Here is a 25033-nt window from a genome sequence, read left to right as displayed (position 1 = left end):
CTTCTAAAACAATTCATGGAATTCAAAGCTATGCTTGATTTCCAGTGCTACAATGTGAGTGTTGCTTCTCACTTGTTGCATAGGTTTAGTTATCATGCTTTGCCAATCTTAATATCCTTTTCATCGAATGTTCTTCGAGATATGATGATAAGATCTTTTCGAGTTTGTTTATTATGTGATCTAGTCTTTCTTACTTTGATGGTGGTTTTACTCACTTTGCAATGAAGAACCATCAAGTTAGCAGACGTTTTTCTTGCTTCAAGAGTGGTTCTACGCATTTTTCAATGAAGAACCATCAAGCCAGCAGATAGGTGATCTACCCAAGTTCAGTGAAGAACTTTAAACAACCCTGTTTTATTGCTTCTTAGGCAATAATTACTTTTACTTCAACTGCATAGGTTGCTAGTGATGCTTTGTTTGGATTTACCTATCCAAGCAGTTCATAGATATGTGGAAGACTCTCCAACTATATCTTAGAACATAGAAATTAATATTTTAATTTCCCACGCAACAACTCATGGTCTCCAATCCATGTTGCCATTTCAAAACACGATGCTCTATAGCTCGTCCTTATCAATGGTTAACTCCAAAGGGTCTTGCTTGATCCTTTGCCAGTGTTTATGCGTGTAGCATCAATATTTAGCGTATCTTTATTTCCTTGAATCAAGAACTATTCTATGTACCTTTTCAAGTACCATAAGTATTCTTGATCTCAATCTAGTTGATCTTTACTTAGATCAATAGAGATTGGTATATGTTCGTCATGGCTAAAGTCATACGATACGTTTTTGGCGATCCTCATATTATATCATACATGATAAATTCTTTTGCAGAATAATTCCCAATTGAATTCTATTCATGTAACTTTAGCTCATTCAATTTTAGTAGATACTGAATCCAGCTAAATTCTTTGACATATAATATAGGTTAAGAATCTCATTTAGACTCTTTGATGTTTAACTTAGTAAATGCTTATACATAGTTCAAACATTCTTTACTTAGATTTATTCACATGGGTCGAATATCTCCAATGGAGACTTTCGTGTTTGATTTAGTAAATGCCATTACTTAATCTAAAACAATATTATAAGATCTTTGTAAATAGATCTTAATACCCAATATGTACTAAGTTTCGCCATGGTCCATCATTGATGAATAATTTCAAATCTAAGTCATTAGCATTTGAATGTTATTTCACAATAGAGAGATATGTGTGTAATACACATAGGACCAATTAAGTTTTAAGTACTCCCACTAAACTTCTTATATATCTATAAGAATCATGTACATTTTATGAAACTAAAATACTTATTAGCTTCACTAAAATACATTTCTAATTCCCAATTGCTTGCTTAAATCTGTACTTAGATTTCATAAGCTAGCTTTCTTTTTCAAGCATTTATTTGGATCCACAAATCCTATGACATACCATGTACATAGTTTATTCCAACATTTGATTGAGGAATACTTTTGTCATCCAATTGCCATATTTACCAATACGCAATCATTGCTTGAATTATAGACTTGAAGCATTACGATTTTGCATGAGGTTTCAACACAATCCACATTGTGAATTTGCTTGTAACTTTTAGCAACTAATCTAGCTTTGTGTGTGAACACAATTCCATGTTTGATGGTTTTTATCCTTAAAACAAACTTGCAACCAATAGATGTGAAACTATTCTTGCAAATCAACAAAATTTTAATTTTGTCATCAAAACATTGAGTATGTTTTATGGCCTCTAACCATTTAAAACATTTGAGTCTATATATGGCCTCTAACCATTTTAGGGAATCTAGGTTTCGTCATAGCTTTCTTACAAGTCACAAACTCATTAATCTACATGATAATAGTTTGACTGCAAGTTGTAGGTTTCTTCACTATTTAATAGAAGAATCTCATAGTTTCATTGACCTGATCTCTATGTTTCTTTACTATCTAATAGAAGAATCTCATAGTTTCAGTGACTTGAATTCTATGCCTACTTGGGTATAGAACATCAAACAACAGAATATCAATAGCCACTTGAAAGTCCTTTGAATATTCTGTTCTCCTTGAAGCACTTGTAAAGTCTTCTAAGAGATGTCTATTCTTTAAAGCCACTTCTAAAGTCCTTAAAGAATAAGTTCGGATTTTCTGAAGCACTTCGAAAAGCTCCGGAATGTCCGTTTATGTTTGTTGTTCGCCTCGAAAACTTTCGAGGTCTATTTTCTCCCACTTGTCATTTTGGAAACGAATCTCCAAAAGGACATTATTTCGAGCAAACAAACATTATGTTCTCAAAAATTCGTGGTAGAAACAATACCCTTGTGTCTCATTTGAATAAATCACAATGAAACATATATCTAGACTTGGGCCTTAGTTTGTTGAATAACAAACACTAAGCTCCCACTGAGTTTAGCAACTCTTTAGATATATAATTGAAAAGATATCCTGAATTTACTTTTCAATAGCTTTGACGAATTTGGTTTAGTTTGGTGGTAGTTGAGCATTTTGTTTTAGAAATTATAGGAAAAGTTTTTATGATCCATCATTGATCGAATCAAGTACTAATTGACTTCGATTATTCCAACTAAGATATGCCATATCTTATGGACCTAGATTGTGAAATTACAACACACAATCATTGATGATCATATTTGGTGTCAAGTAATCATCAACATGATCTAACCTAGATCTTTATGATTTCTTGCCAAGTGGATTTTATACTTCTGAATCTTTGAACTAGCCAAACAGATTCAACTTATATCACATTTGAGTAAATAAACCTACATTCACTCAAATCCATGCGAAATAATAAAGTCATAAAATCTTTCTTTAGCTTTGAACTCTATTGTCTAGGCGTTCTAACAATAGTTCACATCTTTTGTTACTTTCAACAAGTAAGACTAGCTTGTCTTAAGTTGATCTAGAAATCAACCAACTTTCAAAAGTCCATTAAAATAGAGTTTTTGAATGTTAACTTGTTGATATGGTCTAAGCAACAATGCCAAAGATTAGTGGAACTCAAATCAAGGGGTTGATTTGAACCTTAGTAAAGTTCTTTAAAGAGTTGTTTGTTTTAATCAAGCATATTGACTCAATCTGTAATTGACCATTTCATTCAAATAAACAAACAAACATTGTTTTTGTTTTTCTTGAATGTGAGTTTTTCTGTGTTTTGAAAAACAGAAATTTAGGTATGCTGATTATGGAACAAAATAGCCATTAAGTTCCAGCCTTTGAAAGGACTTAAAACAAACTAGATGACCCTACAACTAATGTAGCATTGCCATGCTTCATTTCCCACTTGTAGGTCATTAGTGTATCCTAGCTTCATTTGTTTGAGTTATTACCGAAGTAAGAACCTCAAGCGGTATATGTTACCAAGGAAGTTTGATTGCTAGGTCACTTCTCTTTAAACTTATAGGTAGAACCGGAATCGTAAATTCCTTTCATTTGTTCCTTTGTTTTCCTATTTCTTGTACCCTTTCTTATAGTCTTAAGAATTGAATTCTTTAGTGTTGACTTTTATACTTTGTTAGACATGTCCAATGTCACCCAAACAAGGTTCTTTACCATTTATGTTGAATATTTTGTTTCAACTAGATGATCTTACCAGAAGCTTCTAAAGTTCTCTAAGCATCGATCTATTCGAATGTCTAGGGACTAGATTCATTCGAGAATTAAATGGAAAAAGATATTAGGTTGTTAACCATTGGTAAAGCTGAGCGTATTAAACTCAATGCTTTATGATCTCAAAACTACAGTGTATTTTGAATTCACAAGCACCAATTGGTTTGCCATTCGATTTTGATATTCGAAAACAACCATAAAAGTCGCTATAAGAAACGTACATTTTAAATTGCTCACTTTCTCTCTTTTCCGTGAATCGTTCTTGGATTCACTACCAATCGAGGAAATTTACTGTTACCTTTCTAAAAGGATTTATTGCAGTGCAAGATATTTAATTATAAACAATAATTAAAACATACATTGAAGCATGCAAAGTCTAAACATTTATCATGAATAATAACTTGAAATTAAAGCAACCATGCAATTCAAACAAGTTATTAGCATTTTATTCGATTTTATTGTTCCGGCAGGTGTGAATAAAATGATTCCAAGATCCTAAAATCATTGAAGAACTAAGCACAGTTTGTCGACTTAATCCTAGAACATCTTAGGTAAGCAAAAGCCTTTTGCTAATAGTCTAGAAACTATTCTTGGTTGATAGGTACGTCTAAGAACTTATTAGGTAAACCTATCGAATTTGCCACGACATAAAAGGACTCCTTACTTATATCGTTGAGTTTCACCAAAACTAACATGTACTCACAATTATTTGTGTACCTTGCCCCTTTAGGACCAATAAGTAACACCTCGCTGAGCGAAAACTATTACTAGATTGATGTAAAGGATATCCAAGCAAGTGTATATTTTGGCATGGCACCTTTTAACTCAATTTTTAAGTTTGGAACTTAAGGCTCTTACTATGTTGGTTAGATTTTAAGTGAACTAAAATCCTTAATCATGCAACATAATCAAGCTTTTGATCTCATGCATTTTAAGACATATTTAAAGCAATAAATAACTTAAAACATGCATAAGATATTTGTGATCTAGTATGGCCCGACTTCATCTTGAAGCTTTGACTTCAAAGTCCGTCTTGAAAATCTCCGTGGGAGGCACCATTTTCTTCAAATAGGATAAGTTATAACTAATTACAACTATTTGATGGTACGCAGACCATATTTGAATTGAAAAACAACTTTGGTACTTTAGACCAATTACATTCAAATTAATGGTACGCAGACCATATTTTCTATCCTATTTGGGCCATACTAGTCACTTCATAACCTGCAAAACAGTACATATACAATATATACCATTCACCCATTCATTATCATGAATGGCCCACATAGCTGGTTAGTTAAACACATTATGCATCACGTAAACATTTGCAGCAATTAATCAAGGGCACCAATAATCTACCAATTATTCAGTCCTTATTAATTCTAATCGAGTTGTTTTAACCTTAAGGATTTGTAGACCTAATCAAGAGTTTATGACTAAAAGCACTCCCACTCAAACCAATAAATTCATATGCTTTACTAATTTTAAACATAAAATTGTATTTCTAGTCTAACCGGAAACATACAAATTTAATTAAAATTTAAAGCTCATATAAATTTATAATTGAATCCAAAAATTTAATTTAATTTCAGTCGCATTTAAATTAATTCATGATTTTAATTTTAGTAAAATAATTAGAATAAATTCCATTTATTATAATTATAATATTCAAAATTAAAATCCAAAAAATTAATTCAAATTATTAATTTTAAAATTAATTAAAATTACGTGAACTGAAATTTTCAAATTAAACATTCAAAACGATCTAATCGTAACGCAAACACCCTACGCGTTGCACGCCCATGGGCCGCACGCACACAGCCATTGTTGGCCATGTGCGCGCAGCCCATGCGCTCGTCGCATAGCTGCTGCTGTCTCATCGCAAGCCTCCGCACAGCGCCCCATCGCACGCGAGCTATCGCTCGCAGTGCGCGCGCGAGATCGCTCGCTGGGCGCGCTGGCTCGCTCGCTGTGCGCGCGAGCCATCGCTCGCTGGGGCGCGACATCGCTCGCTGGGCGAGCGACATCGCGCGCTGCGCGCGCGAGCCATCGCTCGCTGGCGCGAGCCATCGCTCGCTGGTGCGCGACATCGCTCGCTGGGCGAGCGACATCGCGCGCTGCGCGCGCGAGCAGTGCTGGGCGCAGCGCTCGTGGCACGCGAGCTTGCGCTCGCTGCGCGCGAGGCTGCGCGCACTTGTGCGAGGCAGCACGCGTTGTGGCGCAGCTCGCTTGCTGCCCACACGCGACTGCCTTGGCTCGCCCTTCGCCCATGCCCATTCGTTCATTGCTCGTGGCACACGACACAAGGCAGGGCTGCTGCCTTGTGCTCGTGCACTACGCCTTTGCTCATTGCATTCGTGCCGCACGGGCGACGAGCTCCCTTGCTCGTCGTCGCATGCCCGCATTATACAACACCCCTTAAGGGTAACACGAAGCGTCCATTGCTTCGCGCGTGCAAGTTATTTGAACGAATCGCATAAAATTTAAAATTTATATTTAAAATTAATGACAAATTAATAAATAATATTAATTTCATAATTTTAGGGCGAAAAATCGAAAATTTATTATCCAATTGATTTCCGATTGATATGGATTCAAGTCTAGGTCATAAAAATTTAAAATTTATCGTAAATTTACAATTTTTATGGTGGTTTTTAATCATAGGTTTCTAATTAAATTACAATTAATTATGAAAATCAAATTAATTCTAAATTATTCTAATTTTCAACAAATTAATCATAATTACAAATTAGATTGCATAATTAACAAGACTAGGCATTCAAACTTGTTAAACATATGCAGTAGGTCAATCAAAAATTCAAGATTTATCAACAGGAATCGCAAATATTTAATTTAACATCTTAAATTTACGAAATTTTGCATCCGAAAAACTAAAACCTTCGAAAAGTCATAGTTAGGCTTCGAATTTGAGAATTCTGGGTTCGGCAGAAAAATACTATTTTTGTCAAAATTTTAGAATGCCTTTTACATGCGGAATTGACACAAAAATCACTCAATTCGGATGAGTAATGAAGAAACTGCCGAAAAACTGCGTACGTATAATTAAATAAACGCAATTTGCAACTAATTAACAATTACGAAAATTAATCACCCCTTTTAATTCTTGCAAATTTGTAATATTTAACCATGTTCATGCAATTTAGATTATGAAAATAATAAGGGGCTCGTGATACCACTGTTAGGTTATGATACATATGACATTACATAGATCATGCGGAAACAACCATTAACCCAGGAAACATATTATTTACACATAATCATTTAGCATAGTTTAGATGCATACTCTTTGTTGCGTGCCTTCCCTAGCTGCGCCCGAACCGAACAAGAACAAGTCTTTTAGGACTCCAAATGTCGTCCCTCCGTAGAAAGTCCACAGCACGTCCGGATCCGCCTTAAGATTGACCAACTAGAATCGCCCTTAAGGTACTCAGAAAATTCGGCACTTTTGGGGCAAGATGGGTGTTTGAATTTTCTCTCAAAAACTCACTTTTGAATACTTTGAAACTTGTGTATAAATTATGACCCCTAGGCCTTTATTTATAGAGTTATGGAAAAGGAATCGTAATCCTAGTAGGATGCGAATTAATTGGAATTAGAATTCTACATGAATTCTACTTAATCAATTTATCCAATAGGAATAGACATTTAATCATACACTGACTCTTGCAGATTCAGGAATCTCGCATGAGCTCAAACTCACACACACACGGCAGCCACAAGGGCTGCCCACGCATGCGAGCAGCAGCCCACGCAGCGCGGCCCACGCATGCGTGGCCTTGTGCGCGCTGGGCTGTGGCGTGCGTGCTTGCTGGGCGATGGCCTGGCTTCGTGCTGGGCCTTCGTCCGGCAGGCCTCGTCCGATGCTAATTCGTACGATACGCTTCCGATTAAAATTCCATTTCCGGAATCTATTTCCGATACGAACAATATTCAATATTTCCGATTCCGGAATTAATTTCCGTTTCGAACAAATATTTAATATTTCCGTTTCCGGAATTATTTTCCGATTCCGGTAATATTTCCGATTCTGACAATATTTCCGTTTCCGGCAATATTTCCGATTCTGGTAATATTTCCATTTCCAACAATATTTTCCGATACGTACCATGTTTCCGTTTCCGGCAACATCTACAACTTGGATAATATTCATATTTCCGATACGATCCATATTTCCGTTTCCGGCAATATCATCGTTTCCGGAGTATTCATTCTTGCCTGTGACGATCTTAGCTCCCACTGAAACCAAGATCCGTCGGTTCCGAATATTCATAGATGGAGTATTTAATGCCATTAAATACTTGATCCGTTTACGTACTATTTGTGTGACCCTACGGGTTCAGTCAAGAGTAAGCTGTGGATTAATATCATTAATTCCACTTGAACTGAAGCGGCCTCTAGCTAGGCATTCAGCTCACTTGATCTCACTGAATTATTAACTTGTTAATTAATACTGAACCGCATTTATTAGACTTAACATAGAATGCATACTTGGACCAGGGGCATTATTTCCTTCAATACCTTCTCTAAGGATAGTCCTAGAAAGCAAAATCCTAGAAGATGCATGGGTACAAACAAGATATGACGAGCTAGTCATGCTCGATGAGCGACTGCTTCAAGCCGCTCACCATGTACAAGTCTATCAGCGCCGAGTGGCCAGACATTTCAACAAAAGGGTCAGAACCCGAAACATCAAGGAAGGCGAGCTTGTCCTAAAAGCCCTTTGCAAAAGCATCATGGACCCAAGGGGAAAATTCAAACCCAACTGGGCAGGCCCATACATTGTCAAGAAGATCCTCTCCGGGGGAGCAGTCGAACTAACAGACATCGACGGAACAGAATTCAGATCTATTACCAACCTCGATCAACTCAAGAAGTTCTATGTCTAAGTTCCATGTTCAAATTCAAGAATCCAAATTCAGGTCTTGTAAGGTAGTCAGAACTACGCCCGGCCTGATACCCTAACGGGACACGTAGGCAACCTCATTTCGAGGCCCGGCCACTTTAATGCAAAAAAATTCAAAATTTCCTCAATTAAGGGCATCCTAAAAATCAAATCAAATTTCAAAACTCAAATTGTTGTTGGCTTTATTCCAAATGTGCCAATTCAAAGCAAAGCATGTTCAAGCGGAATTTAACACAATATCTCTTTATTTGGCCCTAAGGCCTTCAAAGCTAATTCAAATACAAAGTCAGGATCAAGTGAAGCAAAGTTCAAAAGCCTTTTCACTTCCTAAACACATGTTCTAAACACATTTTCCAAACACATTCTAAACACAATTCCTTCAAATACAATTTTAAACACATTTGGCTTACAAAGATCTAGGGTCGGGCGACTATGCTCTTGAGTCTTGGCACCTTGAGTACTATCCCCTGGCTCCTCCCGCAATCAATCATCAACCTTCCCCTTGCCCAAGCGGCGGGAGAAGGAACTTGCAAGCCTTCCAAGACGGGAGGACGACGAACCTCCTTTGGATTCCGAACGGGCAAGCACCGGATGGGCCACACTCCCGTCACCTTCCTCATTGTCAGTTGATGCAGGACGTCTAGCTCTAGAACCTCGGACTCTAGCTGGTCCGGAGAGAGAAATGTCCCTCTAACCTAGGCCTCTCATCCATACAATGTACCCTGCAGACAGAGCAACTGGTTCAGGTGGGAACTGGATACTCCAGAATGGTTTGGCGATCCAATACCGCCTCCAAACTTCAAGTCGATTTGCATTCAGCGCAACAGGTTTCGGGTTCTCTTCAGTACATTCTAGGATCTCCAATTTCAAGCCATATTGTCTCATCACTCGAGCAGGCGAGTAGAAGACTAGCATTGTGAGGCTTGGCACCCTCAAAACAGCAGAACCAAGGGCATGTTTCATAGCAGCAATTCCCCACCAAGGAACTACCCACCTTATACAAGATTCAATCCCAGAGAGTGCGCATCTCCACTCATCCAATGGAAGCCGACCATACACCATGGGCCGCACGGTGAATCCTTTTCTATTATAGCTCGCCATGTTCTCCGGTGGTGCCACCAACATGAGCCTCTCCATAAGCCAAACCTTGGGGAGTATACAAGAAGCACATTTCAATATTCAACATTCAAAATTCAAGTACAAGTACAAGTTCAACAATACAAAGAACGCTCCAAATCCTTACTTGGAGTAATACCGGACTTCCCGACGGCAATGAAGAAGGGTCCGACTTCAGCATGTCAGGGCCCATCAATGTTTCGCAAATCACGAGCGGCATTGGGTCCCGACCATTAGCAAACTGCTCTACAATCTCAATTAGGGAGGCATCACCATTGCCAAACCCCTGCTTCGAAAAGAGAAAGCGAGCAAATATACAAAAACTCAAGGCTCTCAAGCGGAAAACTTTGGGAACATCAAGCCCAACAAAGTAGGTGACAAAGAGGGACAAATCCACCCCTCTTCCATATACAACAGCACTCAAAAGTTGGGGCTTCAGGCCCAAATACCTTTCAAAATTCAAGAAAAAGTGTTCTTCAGCACTAGGCATGCATGGCTCCAGCATCAAGGGCCACCCCAATATGGCACTAAATTCCTCAGGGAGGGGACATACCTCATTATTTCCAAAGCGAAAGACATGATGATTCGGTTCCCAACCCTCCAGAGCAGCAAGAATGAAGTGGAAATCCAATTTTACAAACCGGAAAGAGACGGGCACCCCAAGATGCATGCCATCAAGCTCCCTTTTCTCCAACTTGCCTAGCGAACCAAGCCACGAGTTCAAGGCACTTTCAAAAGACACAGCCATATTTTCTTTTCGAGAGGAAGCAGTATGCAGTGATAGCAGAGAAGGATTGATGCAAGAAATGATCCAACAAGCTCCCTATTTATACAAGAATTGGCTTGCACGACAGCTCACAGGCGCCAGGCGCCAAGCCTGCGCCAGGCGCAGGGGCCTGCATCTAAGGACGAGGCCACTGTCCTCTCTTATGACTCCGAGTACACACTCTTTAGTGTTTCGGACAGCAGAGTACAACCTCCATTATTCAAGATTCCAATGCCGCAAGCCGCGCAATTTCAAGCAGTCCGGATCAACGCTTCGGGCAGATCGATTTCGGGTCGATTTTTCAAAATTCAAGCATTCTAGTCCTAGATCGGCGTCCTAAGTCGAGTCTGCATATGCATAAGCAAGAGATTAATATACTTTGACTTGCGCTTTTCCTAACCAAAAAGCCTCAGTCAAAGTGGGGGCTTATAGTGGGTATATACACCCGAAAAAAAAGGGTAAATTTTTTCAAAAATTTTCGCAAAATTGTCATGCATGCATATAGCTACAAAATTTCAAGGCACACACTACACATACAATTTCAAGCATTCAAACATACAAAAGCTAATCTTCAAATTTTACAAACCAAATCAAGCCATAGAAACCACAAAAATTCAAGTTTCAATCCATACAAATACAATACAATCTAGCCTATACAAAATCAATCCAGGCAAGCTGGAACTCGCTACCATGCAGGGTAAGTCTGAGTCATCATCAGCAGTGACGTCAACCACAGGTGCCTTGTCCCTATTACGCCTCCTAAGGCGCTCCAGCTCCTGATCCATCTCCGTCGCAGGGGTACTAGGATCTTGCTCTGAGATACGAAGAGTGCCAGTGGAGGGATGAACTCCCTGCTGAGGGGAGGAATACTGATACGGCGGCGGTATCGGCATATACGGATACGACCCATACATCTGAGCCTGGCGCATCCTATCCATCCCCGCGTAGCAAGCCCATGAACCGGCACCCCAAGGCTGAGGACCACTTCCTCCGAAGTAGTAGCCGGAAGGAGGAACAAAGGGGCGTGAACCGCTAGCACTTCCGAATGAATGCCTGGTGGGGTCAACATGTACGAAGGGGGAAGCTCCCCACTCAGCATCAAAATGCCTCTGATGAGCACCAGCACCAGACCCCTGTCCCAGCTCCAAGCTCGGTCCCTCCTGTCTCGAGGACGTCTCCGCATGAGGCTCCCTGTCAACAGAGTCTCTACAGTCTCGACGCCGCTCCTATACAAGATACAATTTCAAGAATCAATTTCCCAGTTGGAATTTCCAGTATACAAGTTTCAAAATCAAGTGAGGTACCTCTCTGTTCCGGCCAGAAAGCTTCCGGGTCAGCTTGGCGCAATGCCTCTTCCAAGAATCAAGCAAGAGCATCCAGCAACGCACTCTCGCCCGAGGCGCCTGCATACAAAATTCAAGATCAATTTCCAAATACAAGTCACAAACAGTTTCAAAAATGCAACAGTACTTACAGGGGCGTAATGCTCGGGTACAGCATCATATGATTTCCGGTGCAGAGGAGAAGCCCACGGAATGGTCTCCACCACCTCCTCCCCGTCCGAGTTCTCATAGCGGAGGATCCTATCAGCATGAGGAATGTCCTCAGGATCAACCTCCTCCATTTACATACAATCATACAATCATACAATCATGCAATCAACTGAAGAATACAAGAATGCAAGAATACAAGAATACAAGAATACAAGGTTCAAAAGCTCACCGGCAGTACGAAGCGTACTGGTGGAGCCAGCCTCCTCAGGAAGTCGTCATAGCTCCCCTTCCTGTGTACAAACTCCCTCCAAGAGCGGCAAACAGCCTCGCCCCTAGCCTCCGCATAGAGCCGGGCCAACTCTTCATCCAACGCCAGCATGGACTCCGGCGGATCCTTGTGGACAAGTCTATCCCCTGAACTGTGATGAAGGGACACTCGCTCCCCTAGATACCACATATGGCGGTACAGCCCTGGAAGCAAAACACGCCGCCCAGACAGGAAATGGGCACGAGCAGCTGAGGCAGGTACAACTACATTGGCAAAAGGACACCATACCACCTACAAAGCAGACAACTCAGGCAACATTTCAAATACAAATACAAGAAAGAAAAACAGTACAAAAGATTACCCTATCAGCAGGCAAAACTCTCCAAGCTCTGCGAGAAGCCGCCAGGGACGCACCAACGCGCACCGCTCCTATCCAAGAGGCAGCATACGGGTAAGCCGCGTCTCTAGTACGCTCCAGCGCCAAAGTCGGAAAGTGCTCATTGATCCAAATCTTTCAAGGAACAAACAAAACATCAGTCAAGTTCAAGATACAAGCGTACAAATACAAAGTACAAAGTACAAGGAGTCTCGAATACCTCCAGCACGCTCCACAGAGCAGCCATGCTCGGGTCACTCCCCAGTGCAGTCCGGGAGGCCCGCCCCATTTCATACAAGAGGTGGCTATTGGCCAAACCACCCCAGTTATAACTCGGAATAGCTCTCAAGTCCCTCAGAGCGGACAAGAAACTAATATGCACCCGACTGTTCCTACTCGGGGCAATCACTCTGCTAACCAAAACAAAGAGGAAGAGCCTAACCCTCTGCTCTGTGGACACACCCTCACCACATATAGCATTTACAAGCACCGTCACAGAAGCGTGAGAGTCGTCCTCTGACAAGTCAACAACAGGGCCGAGCAAGTCCCTGGCAGCGGCCGAGCGCCACGTCAGCTCAGAATCGAAGGTCACATTTCTTTCAGAAAAAGGAAGACATGTAATCATAGAAAACTGAAGAGGGGTAATAGTAATATCCCCCCATGCCATGTGGAAGGTGTTGGTGGTATCCCACCACAGCTCCAACAAAGCCCACAAACGGTTTTAAATCCCCGTTCTCCTCGAGGAACCTCCCATGGTGCGCCAGAAATCGGCTAGGCCCATCTGCGACCAAATCCCCATAGCCTCCTCATCAGCACGGAGAGCCTTAAAGGCCCTCTGAACCTCCACCAAGGACCAGTAAGTACGAAACGGCTTTCCGTCGGCCTACAGGTGAACGAGTTAGCTCAAAACCTATACAAATACAAAGTACTAATTCGAAACACAGTACAAGACTCACCATACCAGCGCGAGGCCGCTGAGACAAGTGCAAATCCGGCCGAAACACCAGGTCGGAAGGGGTCCAACCAGCACCAGGGATAGCAGGCGCATCTCGGGGAACCATACCCCCACCTGGTGCATTTATTGCAGCCGCTTCATCATCCGAAGCATCTTCCTCGGTAGCTCGAACCACATACGACTCAGCGAGCTTTCTTCGAGTGTGACGAGGCATACTAAATCGAGCAGCATACAAAGTGTCAAAATTCTAAACTGGGGGCTATCCTATACTAGCCCAAACAAAGTCAAAAAAGAATTCAATTCAAAAAAAAAAAAACCAAGTGGACCTCTAATTCAAGATACAAGTTCTACACCAACGCTTAGGCTACCCACGCCGAAGCAGGTATTCAAATTTCTACGCCAACGCCTAGGCTATCCACGCCGAAGCAGGTATTCAAGCTCTACGTCAACGCCTAGGCTATCCGTGCCAAAGGAGATACAAGTTCAAAAATTCAAAAGTACAAGTTCCAACAGTTCAAGTTCAAGTGGCTATCAAACAGTTTTCTACAAGATTCAAGAAACTAAAGCATACAAGCATCATTTCAAAGTACGAGAAGATCAAACTACATGCAATCCTAGAGTTATTTCATAAGCAAAAAACATGAAAAACTTACATGGACAAGGCAAGAACAAGACCAAGGGGAGAAGCTAGTCGACCTTTGAGAGAAAAGAAGGAAAAATGTCAAGTGAATGTGCCTCAAAATGGCACGGCAAGGGGGCACTTATATAGTGCAGCCCAGTGCCAAGCACCGCACCAGCGCTGACCTGCTGCATGCGCAGGTCTGCCGCGCGCGGTCTCCCGTTCTGATTGCACGCCCTTTGCTGCTACAGTCTTCCGCACCAAGCATCAAACGTCGCATCGAACCATCCATCGACAATACGGGTATACACCTATATCTCCAAGTACAAACAGATGAATATTTCAAGAATACAAAGTCCAAAAAATACAACGACTCAGGCGCCCAACTCCCAACGGACCCAAGCTCCGGGAAAGTCAGTCAAAGTTCAAAATTTTAAGGGCCAGTAAAAAGCTCTTATCCCCAGCAAAGAACATCCCAACGGATTAACTCCGGGTGTCAAAGTTCAAAATTCAAGATTCAAAAATTCAAATTTTCGATGCCAAGCTCCATCCTGAACTGAAGGCGGAAAAGTGCAAGTACAAATCGGAGTCATCACCAACCGCACCGAGGTAGACTCTATCCTTTTTCTAACGCCTGTTTTGTGCAGGTACCGGCGTACAAAGAGTGGTCTCGATTGCAGAACATCTTGACCATTCTCCGTCCCTTTCGAAATACTTTGACTTGCTCTTTCCTAACCGAACGCTCAGTCAAAGTGGGGGCTTCTGTAGACACCTAATTTGTGTCTCCCCTTTGGGATGATGACGAAACCATTATCCTTGTTAGGCGATTGGAGTAACTCCAGGCAGAAATCCCAATTGCTAAGAATACCTCCAAAATCCAAGGTCCAAAATCCAATCCCCGAGGCCGTTCCCCTCCCGGAACTCGGTACAAAATACGACTTACAAAATCCAATTTCAAAATCCAAGTTCAATCTCAACTAGTGGACCATCCCATTGGTCTTACTAGGCCTTTTCCACTCAAAATCATATAAGGCAAGTCAAATTCGGGCGCCGACCCACAAAACCGAGCATGCCGGGCCCCGTCCCGTAAAACCAGAATTCAAAAACCCGAGAAAGGTTTGTTTTTAGACGCAAATTCAAGCCTTAACCTCCAAGCAAACACTACGTGCCAAACATCGTACTATTCGTACGAAGGTACACCCATACAAGACAAATAAAGGACGGCATCTTTCCGTCCTTTTTGGTGGCATTCGGCCCCACGTCAGCAGCGCCCAGCGCTGGCCTGGCGCCAGGCGCTGGAGTGTGCTGGCGTTTTGCACCATTTCCCTCCTATAAATACCCCTCATTTCCTTCGAAAAAGGGGGAGCACACCACACATAACGTCGTAATTTCGACATTACTCCTCACAATACAAACTTCAAAACTCTTCAAAACACATACAAAAAGTCCTAAATTCAAGAGCAATTGGGAGCTCGAGCCTAAGCTTAACTAGGTAAATCCGAATCCCATTTCAATTAATCATGCTATTTTGATTTCAAATGATTAGCAAGTTGGTGTCTTTTTTGTCATAAAAATCACCACTTGCAACAATCATACATGCTTTTTCAAAAATACAAACTTTTTCAAAATACAAAATACAAACTTTCAAGATTCAAAGATGTTCAAAGTTGCGTGCATTCCTCTCTTTGAATTAGAATCACCTTCAAACATGGAGTAATCAAAGATGACACCTTTTAGAATTTAAGTTTAATCTTTTGAGATTCAAAACTCCATTTTTCAATATACAAGTTCAAGTCTTCAAATTTCAACATACAAGTTCAAGTTTTTAAATTTCAAACATTTTAAGTTCAAAGTTTCAATCTTTTCAAGTTCAAACCTTTCAATATTCAAGCTTTCAATTTTAAGTTCAATATGCAAAATCTAGGACATTTGGGTTGAGCAACCTCTCCCAAGTTGAGATTTTTGGCTTTGAATTCGTGTTGGGCGCACTTATTTTTAAGGAGCCGCTTGGCGTTCGAATCTCATGTGCCCAAGTACAAATTTCAATATCGCAATTTCAATATCGCAACTTCAATATCGCACTTTCAATATCGCACTTTCAATACCGCAATTTCAATACCGCAATTTCAATTTCGCACTTTCAATTCCGCACCTTTACTTGCCTAGTCCATTTCTAGGCAATGTGGACCTACTCCCTAGTCCTTTTCTAGGGGTCTTGTATTTACTAATTCCGCACTTTATTTAGTATTGTAATGTTGCTTTATGTGCTTTATCGCTTTCATCACCAACATGCTAAATACAACAAAATACAAAGGTTACACCACGCTTAACGAAGATATTTTTGGACAAACCGGCCTTAGGTTCCTTAAATCAATCTTTAAAGCAAAGTGACCACCGTACAATAAGAAATTCTATTTTGTCCTAATTTGCAAACCCACATAGTCTAATCTTAGGGTTTATTTTCGAAACAATTTTGTGCCAACGTACTTGAATATTTCTAAAGCTCGCCGAATAAGCATTTTCGTTCCCGAGCCCGGATCTCACCCATCTGTTTCAAGGATTCAAGGCCTTATCCAAAAATAGAGTCATTGTGCGGTCTTCCCAAACGAGACCTAAAATAAGTTTGGTGGCGACTCCTTCGAGGTGCAAAAACAATTCAACAGTTCTCTAAACGAACCGCCGCGTGCAAAACCCCCCATTGTAGGAAACGGGAAAAAACCCCCTACAATCCCCAAGAAGCATTGTATGGGTGTGCAGTCAAACTGTGTTCCATGGTCGAAGACTATTGCCTATGGTAATCCGAACCTTGTTATGTATTTCGCCATATGAACTTTTTCACCTGGTTTGCCATTATTTTAGCTACTGGCTCAACCTCAATCCATTTGGTGAAGTAGTCAACGGCTACGATTAGGAACTTTCGTCCCTCCGCCGCCATTGGGGATTGCCCTACAATGTCCATTCCCCATTGTGCGAACGGGTTTGGGTTTAGAATAGGCATCAAATCATTTGTCGGCAAGTTGATGACCGCGGAGAATTTTTGACACTTATCGCATTTTTTCACGTATGCCCGGGCGTCTTCTAACAGTGTTGGCCAGTAATAGCCTTATCTTTGGCAAATAATGGCGAGTGGTTTCCCGCCGGCATGGTTTCCACAAGTTCCCTCGTGCATTTCTTCGATGAGCCTTGTCGACTCGTATGCCTGAAGGAAATAATGCCCTTGGTCCAAGTATGCATTCTATGTTAAGTCTAATAAATGTGGTTCAGTATTAATTAACAAGTTAATAATTCAGTGAGATCAAGTGAGCTGAATGCCTAGCTAGAGGCCGCTTCAGTTCAAGTGGAATTAATGATATTAATCCACAGCTTACTCTTGACTGAACCCGTAGGGTCACACAAATAGTACATAAACGGATCAAGTATTTAAATGGCATTAAATACTCCATCTATGAATATTCGGAACCGACGGATCTTGGTTTCAGTGGGAGCTAAGATCGTCACAGGCAAGAAATGAATACTCCGGAAACGATGATATTCCCGGAAACGGAAATATGGATCGTATCGGAAATATAAATATTATCCAAGTCGTAGATGTTACCGGAAACGGAAACATGGTACGTATCGGAAAATATTATCGGAAATGGAAATATTGCCAGAATCGGAAATATTGCCGGAAACGGAAATATTGTCAGAATCGGAAATATTACCGGAATCGGAAAATAATTCCGGAAACGGAAATATTAAATATTTGTTCGAAACGGAAATTAATTCCGGAATCGGAAATATTAAATATTGTTCGTATCGGAAATGAATTCCGGAATCGGAAAATTTAATCGGAAGCGCATCGTACGAATAAGCATCGGACGAGGCCTGCCGGACGAGGCCCAGCACGAAGCAAGGCCATCACCCAGCAAGCCAAGCGCGCCGCACAAACAGCCACGCCAGGCCCAGCGCAAGGCCAGGCCCAGCAGGCTGCACAGCGCGCACAGCGCGCACAACACGCGCAGCGCGCAGCGCGCGCGGGCGCTGTGTGGGCTGCTGCTCGCGCGCACGCATGGGGCCCATCGTGGCAGCCGTGCGTGTGTGTGCAAGTGTTTGTGTTCGTGCACGTTTCCTAAAACATGCAGAGTTCGGTTAATGATTAAATTCCTATTTCTATTTGATAAAATTAATTAAATTAGAGTTCTTGTAGGATTCTAGGTTTAATTAATTTGTATCTGAATAGGATTTCGATTCCCTTTCCATACCCCTATAAATATGAGGCTAGGGCTCACAATTTATAACAAGTTTTCAAAGTATTCAAAGTGAGTTTTTTGAGAGAAAAATCAAACACACATCTTGCTCAAATTGCCGAAATTTTCTAGTACCTTAAGGGCGATTCTAGTTGGTCAATCTTAAGGCGGATCCGGACGTGCTGTGGACTATCTACGGAGGGACGACACTTGGAGTCCTAAAGACTTTTTCTTGTTCGGTTCGGGCGCAGCTAGGGAGGGCACGCAACAAAGAGTATGCATCTAAATTATGCTATATGATTATGTGTAAATAATATGTTGTCCTGGGTTAATGGTTGTTTCCGCATGATCTATGTAATGTCATATGTATCATAACCTAACAGTGGTATCACGAGCCCCTTATTATTTTCATAATCTAAATTGCATGAACATGGTTAAATATTACAAATTTGCAAGAATTAAAAAGGGTGATTAATTTTCGTAATTGTTAATTAATTGCAAATTGCGTTTATTTAATTATACGTACGCAGTTTTTCGGCAGTTTCTTCGTTACTCATCCGAATTGAGTGATTTTTGTGTCAATTCCGCATGTAAAAGGCATTCTAAAATTTTGACAAAAATAGTATGACTTTTCGAAGGTTTTAGTTTTTCGAATGCAAAATTTCGTAAATTTAAGATGTTAAATTAAATATTTGCGATTCTTGTTGATAAATCTTGAATTTTTGATTGACCTACTGCATATGTTTAACAAGTTTGAATGCCTAGTCTTGTTAATTATGCAATCTAATTTGTAATTATGATTAATTTGTTGAAAATTAGAATAATTTAGAATTAATTTGATTTTCATAATTAATTGTAATTTAATTAGAAACCTATGATTAAAAACCACCATAAAAATTGTAAATTTATGATAAATTTTAAATTTTTATGACCTAGACTTGAATCCATAACAATCGGAAATCAATTGGATAATAAATTTTCGATTTTTTCGCCCTAAAATTATGAAATTAATATTATTTATTAATTTGTCATTAATTTTAAATATAAATTTTAAATTTTTATGCGATTCGTTCATAAAACTTGCACGCACGAAGCAATGGACGCTTCGTGTTACCCTTAAGGGGTGTTGTATAATGCGGGCATGCGACGACGAGCAAGGGTGCTCGTCGCCCGTGCGGCACGAATGCAATGAGCAAGGGCGTAGTGCACGAGCACAAGGCAGCAGCCCTGCCTTGTGTCGTATGCCACGAACAATGGACGAATGGGCATGGGCGAAGGGCGAGCCAAGGAAGTCGCGTGTGGGCAGCAAGCGAGCTGCGCCACAACGCGCGCTGCCTCGCGCAAGAGCGCGCAGCCTCGCGCGCAGCGAGCGCAAGCTCGCGCAGCGAGCGCAAGCTCGCGTGCCACGAGCGCTGCGCCCAGCGTTGCTCGCGCGCACAGCGAGTGATGTCGCGCGCCTAGCGAGCGATGTCGCGCGCCCAGCGAGCGATGTCGCGCGCACAGCGAGCGATGGCTCGCACGCACAGCGAGCGATGTCGCGCGCCTAGCGAGCGATGTCGCGCGCACAGCGAGCGATGGCTCGCGCGCACTGCGAGCGATGGCTCGCGTGCGACGAGCGCTGGCGCGCGCGCAGCGTGCGAGGGCTTGCAATGGAAATGCAGCAGCTATGCGACGAGCGCATGGGCTGCGCGCACATGGCCAGCGATGGCTGTGTGCGAGCGGCCCATGGGCGTGCAATGCGTAGGGTGTTTGCGTTACGATTAGATCGTTTTGAATGTTTAATTTGAAAATTTCAGTTCACGTAATTTTAATTAATTTTAAAATTAATAATTTAAATTATTTTCTTGGATTTTAATTTTGAATATTGTAATTATAATAAATGTTATTTATTCTAATTATTTTACTAAAATTAAAATCATGAATTAATTTAAATACGACTGAAATTAAATTAAATTTTTTGGATTCAATTATAAATTTATATGAGCTTTAAATTTTAATTAAATTTGTATGTTTCCGGTTAGACTAGAAATACATTTTTATGTTTAAAATTAGTAAAGCATATGAATTTATTGGTTTAAGTGGGAGCGCTTTTTAGTCATAAACTCTTGATTAGGTCTACAAATCCTTAAGGTTAAAACAACTTGATTAGAATTAATAAGGACTGAATAATTGGTAGATTATTGGTGCCCTTGATTAATTGCTGCAAATGTTTACGTGATGCATAATGTGTTTTACTAACCAGCTATGTGGGCCATTCATGATAATGAATGGGTGAATGGTATATATTGTATATGTACTGTTTTGCAGGTTATGAAGTGACTAGTATGGCCCAAATAGGATAGAAAATATGGTCTGCGTACCATTAATTTGAATGTAATTGGTCTAAAGTACCAAAGTTATTTTTCAATTCAAATATGGTCTGCGAACCATCAAATAGTTGTAATTAGTTATAGCTTATCCTATTTGAAGAAAATGGTGCCTCCCACGGAGATTTTCAAGACGGACTTTGAAGTCAAAGCTTCAAGATGAAGTCGGGCCATACTAGATCACAAATATCTTATGCATGTTTTAAGTTATTTATTGCTTTTAAATATGTCTTAAAATGCATGAGATCAAAAGCTTGATTATGTAGCATGATTAAGGATTTTAGTTCACTTAAAATCTAACCAACATAGTAAGAGCCTTAAGTTCCAAACTTAAAAATTGAGTTAAAAGGTGCCATGCCAAAATATACACTTGCTTGGATATCCTTTACATCAATCTAGTAATAGTTTTCGCTCAGCGAGGTGTTACTTATTGGTCCTAAAGGGGCAAGGTACACAAATAATTGTGAGTACATGTTAGTTTTGGTGAAACTCAACGATATAAGTAAGGAGTCCTTTTATGTCGTGGCAAATGAGATAGGTTTACCTAATAAGTTCTTAGACGTACCTATCAACCAAGAATAGTTTCTAGACTATTAGCAAAAGGCTTTTGCTTACCTAAGATGTTCTAGGATTAAGTCGACAAACTGTGCTTAGTTCTTCAATGATTTTAGGATCTTGGAATCATTTTATTCACACCTGCCGGAACACATAATTTGAATAAAATGCTTAATAAACATTGAATTATGCATGTATGCTAGAATTTAAGTTTATTAAGAGAAACTGTGAATGGTTATTTATTTGTTTATTCTTTTCAATTGTAGTTTTTAATATGGCAAACAACAATTCATTCAACATTCGATCAATTCTCGAAAAGGAGAAGTTGAACGGGAAAAACTTCCTTGACTGGCAAAGGAACTTGCAAATAGTTCTTATGCAGGAAGAAAAGGAGTATGTCCTAGATGAGGCGATGCCCGAAGCTGCAGGCGACGGGGTCACTCAGGCAGCCCTCAATCGTTGGATTGATGCCAACAAGGATGTGAAATGTCTAATGCTCGCCACCATGAGTGCGGATCTGCAGAAAACGTTCATCAACTCAGATGCTTTCACAATCATCAGTGAGTTGAAGAACATGTTCCAAGATCTGGCTCGAGTCGAAAGATTCGAGACTCATAGGCAAATTCTTGAGACCAAGCTTAAGAAAGGCGAGCCCGTAAGTCCACATGTTCTCAAAATGATTGGACTCATTGAGAATATGAGTCGGCTGGATCAGCAATTTTCTCAGGAAATGGCTATAGACACCATCCTCCATTCTCTTCATAGCGGGTATGATCAGTTCAAACTGAACTACAGTATGAATAGTCTGGACAAAACGCTCACTGAGCTTCACGGTATGCTGAAGACCGCTGAAAAGACGCTCAAAAGTGATAAGCAGGATGTGCTTATGGTGCGTGGGGGCAAGTTCAAGAAATCTGGAAAGAAGAGGAATGCTAAGAAAGGTGGCAACAAGGCCAGCCCAACTAAGCAAACTGGCGCCAAATCTGCAAAGAGGAAGGTCAGTCAACCCACTTCTGAATCCGAATGCTTCTACTGCAAGAAGAAGGGGCATTGGAAGAGAGATTGCTTGAAGCTAAAGGAAGATCAGAAGAACGGAACAGTCGTTCCATCTTCAGGTATTTTCGTTATAGACTGTATACTTGCTAATTCAACTTCTTGGGTATTAGATACAGGTTGTGGCTCACACTTATGTTCCAATCCACAGGGACTAAGAAGAAGTAGAAAGTTAAGCAAGGGTGAAGTCGACCTACGAGTGGGAAATGGAGCACGGATTGCTGCATTAGCCGTAGGAACTTACTATTTGTCGTTGCCCTCCGGGCTAGTTTTGGAACTGGAAGAATGTTTCCATGTTCCAAGTCTTACTAAAAACATCATTTCAGTTTCTTGCTTAGATGCTAAGGGATTTTCCTTTTTAATAAAAGACAATAGTTGTTCGTTTTATTTTAAAGAGATGTTTTATGGATCTGCTAGATTAGTCAATGGACTTTATTTATTAGATCACGACAAACAAGTATATAACATAAATACCAAAAAGGCCAAAAAGGATGATTCAGATCTCACCTATCTGTGGCATTGTCGATTAGGCCATATAAACTTGAAACGCTTAGAAAGACTTCAAAGGGAAGGAATTCTAGAACCATTTGACTTAGAGGATTATGGTAAATGCGAATCATGTTTACTTGGCAAAATGACAAAGCAACCTTTCTCTAAAGTTGGAGAAAGAGCAAATGAACTATTGGGTTTAATCCATACAGATGTATGTGGACCAATGAGTACAAATGCTAGAGGTGGTTTCAGCTACTTTATCACTTTCACTAATGACTTCAGTAGGTATGGTTACGTCTACCTAATGAAGCATAAGTCTGAATCCTTTGACAAATTCAAGGAATTTCAGAGTGAAGTAGAGAATCAATTAGGCAAGAAGATTAAGGCACTGCGGTCTGATAGAGGCGGTGAATATCTGAGCTATGAATTTGATGACCATCTGAAAGAATGTGGAATTCTATCAGAATTGACTCCTCCTGGAACACCACAATGGAACGGTGTGTCGGAACGGAGGAACAGAACCTTGCTAGACATGGTCAGGTCAATGATGGGTCAGGCCGAACTTCCATTAGAATTTTGGGGACATGCACTAAATACAGCTGCACTCACTATAAATAGAGCTCCGTCTAAAGCTGTCGAAAAGACTCCATACGAATTATGGTTTGGAAAGCCTCCAAATGTGTCTTTTCTTAAGATTTGGGGATGTGAAGTATACGTCAAACGATTAATTTCAGACAAACTTCATCCAAAATCTGACAAATGTATCCTTGTGGGCTATCCAAAGGAAACAAAGGGGTATTACTTCTACAATACATCTGAGAACAAAGTGTTTGTTGCTCGAGATGGTGTCTTTTTGGAGAAGGATCACATTTCCAAAATGACAAGTGGGAGAAAAGTAGACCTCGAAGAAATTCGAGTCGAACAACAAACTCTAGAGAATGCTCAAGATGACATTCAGGATGAAACTCAGAGATCTTTAGAAGAATCTGGTGACATTCTTTTGACTATGTATAGGTCCATTAACCTTGTTATCAATAAATATCGTGATGAGTTCAGAATAAGAAAAATCAATTTATTTTCTTAATTATTTTCAGTTGTAGGAAAGTGTTATTGCTGTTGTTTTCTTTGTTGTTATACCTGTTGCAGACTGCTTTTGTTGCTTGTTGTTCTGTTCTGCTATGGTTCTGCCTTCTTATTCTGATCTGCGGATTTTATTCTGCTTCTGTTCTTCCGGTTCTTCCCCTGATCTGCTGCTGTTCTGCGGGTTCTGCTTTGTTGCTTATGGTGTGCTTAGTGTCTCTGATGTGTTCCAAATCAATGTTTCAGGCTTCTGTTATTCTTGACTGTTATTGTTTTGTTCTTACTTTGGCTTCTATCTAATGCTGATCTACTCAGATTTGTCTTGTTATTGAAGGCTGGAATTATTACTTATTTAACTTATTATATTATAACCTTTTGGAAATATTATACTTTTCCTATATATGTCTGATTTTTTTATGAAAGTATCTCCTCAAAGAAAATAGTGTTATAATGTTTCTTATATTGCATATATATGAAATATTTTCTTATGTGTACATTAACGATGATTCAGGTGGAAAAGATAATAATTAGATCAAGACATTGAAGCTCCGGTCTCAATCATAGGGGATTTAGGAACAATCATTTTTTTATGTTACAAGAACAAATGTTACGTTAGTTGGATAATCCTAAGAAGTTATTTTTATTTCTAGTGTGATTTAATAGTTCAAAAATTTGATGTACGGATCTATAAACTATTGCTATTTTGATTATTGGACAATGCAACTATGCACATGGATGTTTTTTAATTAAATTAAGTGTGTTTTCAAATTATGTAGTTATTTTAATTTATAGCTATATATATATCGACTTGTAATTTTAATTGATTAGAAAAGTAAGTGTGATTATGATCAGATATATTATTTAATTTCATATATTTGATTCTTCTTAATTAGTTTCAACATAATTATTAATTCAAGCATTAAAAAAATATGGGAGGTAAATTGTGACGCTTTTTTGCATCAAAAGGGTTTTGGTAGGAAATATTGGGGAGGTAAATTGTGACGTTTTTTTGCATCATAATTGTTTTGTTGGGAAATATGGGGAGGTAAATTATGACGCTTTGTTGCATCACAATCGATTTGGCTCAAATGTAGCCCGACAAAAATCAACCATTAAAAGCGTCCT

The 25033-nt window shown here is 40.2% G+C and overlaps 1 protein-coding gene across 1 annotated transcript in view; it reads left to right on the top strand.

Moving 5' to 3' along the window:
- Positions 1-24171, top strand: part of LOC130463051 (uncharacterized) — a 37107-nt gene extending 12936 nt beyond the window's left edge. The window contains exon 4 of the mRNA XM_056832070.1: positions 23975-24171. Coding sequence (XP_056688048.1) covers positions 23975-24171 — 197 coding nt within the window. The remainder of the gene's footprint in view (positions 1-23974) is intronic.
- The last annotated feature ends 862 nt before the right edge of the window (positions 24172-25033 follow it).

Source organism: Spinacia oleracea, chromosome 6 (assembly GCF_020520425.1).
Source record: "Spinacia oleracea cultivar Varoflay chromosome 6, BTI_SOV_V1, whole genome shotgun sequence".
Lineage (NCBI taxonomy): Eukaryota > Viridiplantae > Streptophyta > Magnoliopsida > Caryophyllales > Amaranthaceae > Spinacia > Spinacia oleracea.
Note: the sequence above shows the minus strand (reverse complement) of the source record. Positions and strands in the feature narration are given on the sequence as shown.